Raw genomic sequence first — 9749 nt, forward strand, 5'->3', positions numbered from 1 at the left:
AATATCACCCTCGCCCATCAGCAGAGAGCACAAATAGGAAAGCTGACATTAAGCATTAAATTCAGTAAGAGCGACAGTTTAATCTTTGTATCTTATATGTCAAGAACTGGTATGGCAGAGACCCCAGGTGATGATCACATTGCACTGCCATGACCGAGCCTTTGGGAGAAAGGTGGTAAAGGCAGCTTCCTATTCAGGAAAATCACTGACCAAGCAAACCTTAAAAGCCTGCAGGACCATAAACAGTGGTGAGAAAGTCTCACGAGCTGTCTGGCTTTAGGCTTGGACTGCTCACACAGATTTCTGCAAGTTTATAGCTTCTGAGCCAGTCTCTCTAGAGTTTTGCTTCTTTGTGTGCAGCTGTTCTTCAGAAGCACAAGCAGCAGCTTTCAATGCAGGGGCCCTTTGCTGCTGAAAATCATCCCCCAGACTGTTACCTGCTGTGAGTAGAGGGCAAGGGAGTAAAAGGATATCAGACATGAAGAGGCTCAAACATTAAGTACCATGGACATGTTGAGGAGAATCTATGATGTGATTAAAGGTGGATCAGTATGCAGGAGGGGAGATTTCAGAAGAATGGGAGCAGAGAAATCTCCATGTACCCAGTGTTGGCTGGATTTGACAAGGAAAAAGCCTGAATTTTGGTAAAGAGGCTTCTTGCACAGTACCTAATAGTCCTTAACTACTGCAGATCATTAACAACAAGATATTTCTTTGAGTGAATATTAACTTTCGAGTTTATCTTTGCTGTGCTATTTCCGTTTGCGAGATCCAGCCAGTATTTTGACAGGACCAAAGGCGCTTTGCAGAAGTAAGGTGAACCACTACACACTGAGGACTGTGACAATCATCAGCAACCAATGACACCAGGTAAGATGCTCAGTTATAAAGGAGTTGTCTGAAAATCCCAGACCATATTTTCCAAGATGCACATTTTAAGGTTATAGTAATTAGACAAAAAAATTCCCCAAACAGACCTGAAAGGAGAAGCCAGACCCATAGCTCTGCTCTCTAGCTTCAAGGCTGTCTCTATCACCAGAGCATCACCAGCCACTGGACCAAGGGAGCATTATATGGGAAAAGAGACACTTGTGAGCACACTCCGACAACAATGCTGGAAGTCCAGGTCAAAACAGACACAGCAGATTTTTGGGAACCTGCGTGGTTGGACAGTGCTACAGCAGCCCAGGCAAACTCTTGGAATTACATGATGTTTTGTGCCTGTGTCTCAGTTTGGCCTGTAGTGAGCTGCACAAATCTTACCACTAACCATAATTACGTATTTGGTGTCAGAAACGAAGCTTTCTGCGTGGATTACAGTACTTTCTTGAGGAAGCAAAAAGTAAGCAACCTATAAAACACATTCAGGAAAAGATGTCTTCTGATTTAGTCGACAAGTTGTGTTTTCCTAAGCTAATATTACACATTTTCAACAAATTTCCTACATAGCTACAAATGTTATACTACATTAGCATTTATTAAAGATAATAAAGCTACCAGGAGTTTTGCTGACTGCAGGATTACAGATTTACCTCTTTCCCAGGGCAAGTACAATATCATTAGTTATTTCCTTTTCAACTTTTGCAATATTTTGTCCAGAGCAGTAAAATTGTCATTTCATTTTTACAGGCTGGTTCACTGATAAAGTAGAAATCAACTAGTTGTACAGTGTGTTTCGCTGCAAGCCCCATGTAAGAATCTCTCAGTAGTTAAAATAAATCCAGCTGCTGGTTACTTGTAGGTAGAGGAAATTACAACAGTTGTGTTATGATCTATGATCTTCCATTTGCTGATCTAAATGGAATCTAAAAGATAACGCTTCAGCAACAAAAGCTGAAGGCCAGTTCCAAGCAAATCACTTGACTTCTTAAAAGGGTTTATCCAATGCATCGTGCTGCATGTACCTCCTTCTAACACTCCAATATTCTGCAATATTTTAGCATTCACAAACCATGAACACGCACCCAAAACCCAGAGCCAAACACTACTGGAATAAACCCGGCTATAGAACATAAAAGCGTATTACCGTGTTAATGTAAGAATGCTTTACATCGCATGATACTGAAAAACTGCTCCACTCAAGGTCAAAACAAAAGGTCTGTTTCCCATTTAAGAACAAGCCCTTGCAAGAGATGGTGCTCGCTTGCCAACTTTCATAAAAAAGATTAATCCACAACATCAATATGAATATAATTTTTCATACTAAAATACAGATTTATTTTAAGGAAGTGGATAATATTTGTGTTACATTTTATAGGCCCCTATAGTTACATCTGGTCCTTATTTATTTAAATTTTATTCAGCTTGCATAATATTTTTGCTTACAGTTATATTCTCGAAGATCAGAAAAGCTAAAACCTGAAAATTCAATGGCACTATTCATTAACATTCCTTCGCTCTGCAGTCATAGACATTTGCAAGCTCTCCTTTGATTCTGAAATAATAAAACTAAGGTAATAAGATGTTTAGTGTAAAAATATATGACTTAAGTCAGAATGATAGAAAGAGCTATGTTTCTATGAATCACGTGCCAAAGCAAACCGAAGGTTTTCAAAAAGTATACATGCTCGTTTTGGAGGGAATAATAAAACACAGAACTACGTATTAAAATGTTAACTCTCTCACTCTCATTATTTTATTAAATAAAAAAATATGAACATTTTCAGTGTACGGTACATAAGGTTATAAAGAATGCATGAGGTCCTGGATGCATAGGATGCAGGAAGCCAGCAGCCAGTGGTTTTGCCCAGCAGCAAGCAAGACGCTCCTGAAGTCCATTCTGACACGTCCTACTGCTTTTGTATACTGTTAGCTTAAATTTTATGGTTGATTTACACTCCTGGAAGACACCAACCTCTTCAAGCAAGGCACTGCTAGGCCAGCTAGCCATACAGTCAGCTAAACCCCTGCCAAAGATCCATCACATCCATGATTTGCAAAACTTACTACTCTAATTCCCATTTGTGATAACTCATGTACAAAGCAGTTTGGTATTTTCATGCTGTTGTAAGCCATCGTCTTTCTGGAATTATGATGAATCCACCAACTTCATTTTCACATTATCTATCTGAGCGTTGAAGCAATTCCTCACAATTTCAAGCTAACTGCATTTACCACTTTGTCATTAAACTGCCTTCTCTTTTATAAATGCGGGTGATGGTTAAGAAGCGATCGTGGTTTTTTTTCTCTCCCAACAGCAGACTTTTCCTCTACGATACCCAAGCCACAATTAAAAACTAGGGCTTCTATTACCATTTTTCATCCTGTTGTGCCATTCATGGTGCAGCAGACTGAACAGCAGCAGCATCTCTAGCCAATACACTGCTGAAGCCCTCCTGAGGCCAGTACTATGCTTTTCATTTGCAGTTACAAGGTACGAATATTCCACTAAAATAGTTTCAGTTGTAGGTGCACTTGATGACTGTCTACAAAGTCGCTCAGACCTCGGCTGTCTATAACTGATGAAATAATTTTTGCCTGAATCTAAATACAGCTGAGGTGGGAGGGAGGGCAAAAAGCTCAGCCAAGAGAGAATCTGTTTGTTTGGCAACACAGGAGTCACATCAGTCCTCAGAATCAGAGGATCATCTGTTTGGAAGAGACTGTTAAGCTCATCGAGTCCAACCGTTCCCCCTGCACTGCCAGGGTCCCTAAACCATGTCCCTCAACACCACATCGACACATGTGTTAAACACCTCCAGGGACGGGGACTCCACCACCTCCCTGGGCAGCCTGTTCCAGTGCTGCACAACCCTCTGTAAAGAAATTTTTCCTGATACCTAACCTGGATCTCCCCTGGCGCAACTTAAGGCCATTTCCTCTCGTCCTGTCACTTGTTCTATGGAGAAGAGGTTCACACTGCTGACTGCAGCATGTCACAGAACAGAGGTATCAGCTTTCGCTTCGGTATTAGTAACAGCCTGCTCTTGGCAGCGAGGAGACCTTCGCAGGGTAATTAGCCCTCACTGCTCCAGAGGCAAACATCGGGTCTTGAACAGCTGCAATTTAAAGTCACAGTTTTCTTGATTATTCCCTCGCCCTTCTTTAACAGATGGGGTTTATGCAAGGTATGACTCACCTGGACTGACAGAATGAATCTAAATGCTCTTCTGTCAAACTGCATCCCCACCAACACAACGCACCCCCTGCTCTGACGCAAGCCAGAAAGCCTTCTGGGCTAACTGAGGAGATGAGAAAAGCTTTGCCCTCTCCAGCTCCAGCATTACCAGCACTCACACCAACTAGCGTTAGCCGAGCGCAGGCATGTTCTGTTACTTTTTGGAGCACTGCTAACGTGTTGCAGTGCCCTGGCTTTGTGGATCACTTTATTTTACAGATGGAGTACCTTAAAGTTTGTTAATCACCTTAAAATGCTTTTTATTAAAGTCAGATGAAAGCAACAGCAAAAAAAATATTTCCAAATTCTAAGTAGACAACCTAGTATAAAAATTCTGCAGGAGAGGTTTGTTGTTGTTTTTCATAAAAAAGACACAGGATAAAGTACGCTTCTTTCCTTCCTTGCTATATAAGGGTCAGATAATGACCACCTCCTGGCTATTCCACCTCCAGAGAGCCCTTAGGTTACTGCTCCTGCAATCTATTTTTCTTCTGTGTTGTAGATGCTTCTTCAGTACTTCACTGTGATTTCAAGTCCCAGCTGAGTCTGTGCACTCTCCTCCCCTTTCAGGGTTTTCTAACCCTGGCTGGAGGGAACGTCCCTGCACCAGCCTCCACTACCCTTGGAAGCCCTGAATCCCCTCCGGCATGTCTGAGCATCTTAAACACCCAGGCAGCAAATACAGAGTCAATAAATACGAGTAATCAACTCAACCATTACTAAATTATTTGGCTGGGAGCAAACTAGTGCTCTCACCTACTAAGAAAATGTTTGTATCTTAGAGCGACGCTTTTTCCACATACTGCTAAGAAGAAAAATCCCTGTAAAGTGACAATCCTGTTTTGTAGAAAATGGCTCATTACAAGTTGTTATCTGGGCAAGACATCGCAGCATTCACCCACTCTGGGTGATAGGGGGTTCAGGTGATGTAACCCCATGTGCCGTCTGGAGGAGGACCAGGACACCTTCTGTTAAACAATTCCTTGATGCCCTGTTCTGGGATGACTTAAGAAGAAAACCTCATAAAAACTTCCAGGCAAAGCAGTTTCAGAGGAAAAACCCAATTACTTGCAACTAAATTATTTGCCTTGAAACAGCTTATGCAGAATGCAATGAATCAAAAGCCGAATAACTGAGAAACAATTCCTAAATTTATGGTGAACAACTGGACTAGCTGGTGGTGCCAGTCCCACATCCCGCAGGGCCAGTTATTCTCCCCAGAGCCGCACGGTCCCAGCCTGTGCAGCCTTGGGCCAGCTGGCCATGCCAACGCTGGCTTGCTGCCGTGAACGCCCAAGCCTGAAAGCTGAACTCCATGTCTAACTAAGACTCACGGCTTGCCCCGGCTCGGAGCTGGCAGCCCAAGCACCAGCATCTTGCCCAGCGTGCTGGGGTTTGCAGCGCTGGCGGCTCTCAGAGCTGCACCGCAGGCATTGCCCCAACAGGTCTGCAGCATTCACGAATCCCTGATGTCCTGCGGTTCAGGTGCTCCAGGAGCACCAGCAGCTGCCGAGTGACAATGACACCCCTGTCAGGTTTATGGCTGCTATTAGGGGTGGAGCTGACAAGCATGTATATACAATTCAGCAACCGGGGGGACAAGTTGGCAGGACGGTGTCCTGGGGAGCAGAGTTTGAGCTTTAAACCTCATTTTGGGATGTTTCTAAAAACACTTTTTTTTTTTAATTCCCACTCTGAGGTTACTTTTACAAGTTTGATTGGACTAAAACCAGAAAAAAAAAAAATCTTCTCACAAATGGCAGGCCCTGTACTTCAGCCAGCTCCACTCTGCAGTTTAATTGCTCTAAAGCAGTGGCCATGTGTTGTGTTCTCTCAGGGGTACATGGGAAGGTGAAATGAAAGAGAGTGAAGAAAAAAACAAAAATAAAAATCAGTCCTTCGAATAAAATGCAATAGGACTGCTTATGGGTCATAGCAGTCTGAAGATCAACAACATGAAGACAGCTCTCAAGGACAATCCTTCCATCCCCGTGCCTTTTCTACAAGGAGGTCTGTCCAGCTGATGCTCTCCTGCTCCCCACAGCACACAACCACAGTCCCTGTTTGTAAAACATGCAGCTTGAAAGGTTTTGTGAGTTTAATGGGATGGTCATCTGCTCAACAAAAATTTCACAGGGGTTAAGACATCACTGTCCGACCTCCTGAACTTATTAACCTCCCAGCTCACAGGCTGTATTTTTCGTCTTTATTTGGTGACTTCTGATGAGATTCCTAAGGTCATGCCTTAAAAGTTGCACTCGACATTTCACTTTGAAGCAGTGCATCCCTATAGAGGGCCGCCAGATTTATTAGTCCAAAAGCTGGGGCCTTACTTTATGTGTTTAAGAAAGATCCAGCATATTCTGAAGTGAGCTTTCCCATCATGTGTGAGCTGCTGTTGTGCAGCAGTGTTGACCACCAGCGCTCAGTTAAGCATTTTGAGATCAAGCACACCTTAATGCCACATGGATGAGGCCCGTATACTGCTGCTATAGCCCTGGCAGAGTGTTTTGGACAGCCTCTGCTCTCGCAGATTCACCATGCCTTTTCCCTTCCCCGATGGAGCACAATTCCACGGTCTCACCAGGGCATCTCACCTCTAGCGTCTGTGTGCCATCTGAACTACAAGAATAGGGAAGGCAGCATCCCTGACTTTGATCTGACAACTCCCACTTCAAACATAGCTAAAAAGCCAAACCCAGGCTGCCAAAGTCATTTACAGCTTCATTCTAACTGCTCTGTGCTGCAGAAAACAATGGGTCTTGGATAGACAATTTCTGCCACGTGAGGCCTTCAGAACTGATGAACTTCTCTGGCACAGACGCATAACAAACACATACATAAGCAGAGAAGCTGTAAGTCAATTTATTTTGCCTTTTCTAAAATACAGAGGAAGTCCAAATAGGAAAAGAAACCGGGACTTATTTTGATAAGTCCTGTATTGTGAGGATCAGGGATGTGGGAAACTGGACCTCCCTCCCTTCAGGAATTTCAGTAACTGCAATCGAGTGCATAGATTTTCAAAATCAATTCCTAGGAGGACGTTTTAATGAATAAACTAATGAAAATATAATACTTAACCAAACCCATTTACTCAATTTAAAGAATAAAATCCTTTGCATTTTTCTCATCTGTTCCGTAAAGCAGATATTTATAATTCATTTATTTATATTAAAATCTCATGACAGACACGTCCCAGATTGTGTCTGACAGACTGCCGTGTCCTATTTCCAAATTCCAGTTAAATGAAAGAGCAGACATATGATGAATGCTGAACTTCTTATTTGAATTTATTCAACACTGAGGAGCTTGACAAAAAGGGGACTGGGTACAAAAGAGCACGTGGCTGGAGAGTGAGAACCACAGAGGCTGATTTACACCTTCAACACAACTCGCATCTACCTCCGTGTGAAACAGAGCAATTCATCCCAACTCTGTGTAATTGCAGACTTGGATAAAAGGGACCAAAAGCTGAATCTTTTCTAGTTTCAGCTTTAATACTGTAAAAGATTCAACCTACACTTTGCAAAGCAAAACTTACCTTTTCCTTTCAACTTCCTTGATTTTTTTTTCCTTCTTTTTACCTGGTCTGGAAAAGGATTGCTATACCGCAACTGCCTGCAGCTGCTGACGCTCTCAGCACTTCATTGCTTAATGATGCACCACCATGGTCTTTTCTGGACAACTCCATGTAACAGAGCAGCTCTATTGCTTTAAGAGTCTCTGCAGTAGGGGATTCAGGAGAACCTGGTAAAGACACCTCTGCAGCAGACTTGTTTACTGAACGAACTGAATTTGGCATTTAAAAAAACCCAATCTGACATTCTGTTTGACTGTAACATAGCAGCCCTTAAATGGAAAGTGGAGTGGAAACGGCATCAGCAACAGCAGAGGAGGCTTTAGCATACCTAACCTGCTGAGTTAACACTTAAATGGATACATTTTAATTTAGCTGAAGATAATTTTTTTAAAAGACCGCCTTGCCAAGAGCAAGATGAAGCAAAATGACACAGAAAACAATGAAAGATTACCTTTGGTTTACCTCTGTTCATGAAGGACTTTTGCTGGCAGGGAGATAAATCACATAGTTTAAACAGCTACTAAGCATTTATGGTCTCAAGACAGAGGTGTTAACCGTGCTGAAGTAGCTCTGAGACGTTAATTTCTAGTCCAACCATTCTGGTAACTTACCTGTTGGAAACTCATAATTCACAATGGTTAAAACAAATCATACATGTTTGTAAACTCTGATCATAGCAGAAAGCACTACTGAAACACAAACCTTTTAGTTTAAACAGGAACAGAAAACAATTGGTCTGATACAATGCAAAATCGTCAATTTGTTATTGGAGACTGTAGTGGCTGATTTCTCCTCCCTGTACTGAACAATTCATTAGAGCAATTACAGTTCAATGGCTTCATTAGTTCCCATGTTTTCTTTGTCTCATTTAACAAGAGACAGTAAATACGAGTTCCACAGAAACTCACCAGTGGCGTGTCTTTCCCCCCAACGATGCTGAGGCCTAGGCCTGACCGACCCTTAGATATCTCTATAGTCATCTCCTGCCCCGGAACTATAGGACACGTTGCTGGATCCACAGGCAATGGAAGTGGAAGGACGCCTAAGAATATGAGAAAGTAAAGAAATAAGTCACACTACTCAATAAGAACATTAAAACAATCAAAGGAATCGTAAAGAACAACTAATTAAGCACTTGTATTTTGCTCTTCACCTTTACCAATCTAAATCAAACTAGAAAAGTATTTTTGTCACTCCTGAAACCAGAATTACTCTATCATTCTGGGATTAAATGCTCAGAGTAAATGCCCAAGGGGACATCTAATTCAGTCATAACCTACACAATTCAGATCTTGATGGCAAGGTGTATTCCATTCAGGACAGGTAAGGCTCTGTCCCAGCTCCGCGGAATGGATGGAATGTCCTAGATTACCTTCCCTTCTGTTTTTATTTTAATTCAAAGGAGAAATGACGCCTTTGTACTTAAAAGTCAAGAAAAACATAGACATGTTCATGCTTCAAAAATTATAAAATGAGAGAAAAATACAAAAATAACTTAAAATAGGTAATTTTATGTTCAAAGAAAAAAAATCTCAAAAGTTACATGGAAAAAAAAAGATCCATCCTAGGTTAGGGCACTAACTATACACTATGCTGGTAGAAAAAAATAAGTGGTTCATACTACGGCTGGTGACTTCTGCCTCTGGAGAAAGATAAGCAGGTGCTGGCCCCAGGGGTATGTCCTGTAAGTTGACTGGTGCTTTTGTTGAAGATTTGGATTGTTTGATCTGGTTGAGAACCTAAAAACAAAGCAGAAGCAAAAAAGAGCATTTTTCAGTCACGGAAAGGAATGTTACGTGAACGTTATCATTAGTTGTTGCTATTGTACCTTACTAAATCCACTAAGGCAATAGGTGGGAAACAAGCATCAAGCAGATGAACTGAACATGCTCTCTTCACAAATAAATGGAAAACCAGGAGGACTGGGTAACTTCCAGAAATGCTCACGAAGGAAGTGGGACATCACTTCACCTTTCTCAGTTGTGCCTCTCATACCAAGTAATGCGGGTTTGTCGTTTGGGTTTTTTTTTTTTTTTTAAAGAAAAGAACATC

At 41.9% G+C, this 9749-nt stretch overlaps 1 protein-coding gene across 1 annotated transcript in view; it reads right to left on the bottom strand.

Annotated features, from left to right (window-relative positions):
* Nucleotides 1–9749, bottom strand: part of INADL (InaD-like (Drosophila)) — a 143638-nt gene that overhangs the window by 22559 nt on the left and 111330 nt on the right. The window contains exons 33-34 of the mRNA XM_010133056.1: nucleotides 9319–9436; nucleotides 8606–8739 (exon numbers count right to left, since the gene is read on the bottom strand). Coding sequence (XP_010131358.1) covers nucleotides 8606–8739; nucleotides 9319–9436 — 252 coding nt within the window. The remainder of the gene's footprint in view (nucleotides 1–8605; nucleotides 8740–9318; nucleotides 9437–9749) is intronic.

This window comes from Buceros rhinoceros, unplaced genomic scaffold, assembly GCF_000710305.1.
Source record: "Buceros rhinoceros silvestris isolate BGI_N320 unplaced genomic scaffold, ASM71030v1 scaffold11340, whole genome shotgun sequence".
Taxonomy (NCBI): domain Eukaryota; kingdom Metazoa; phylum Chordata; class Aves; order Bucerotiformes; family Bucerotidae; genus Buceros; species Buceros rhinoceros.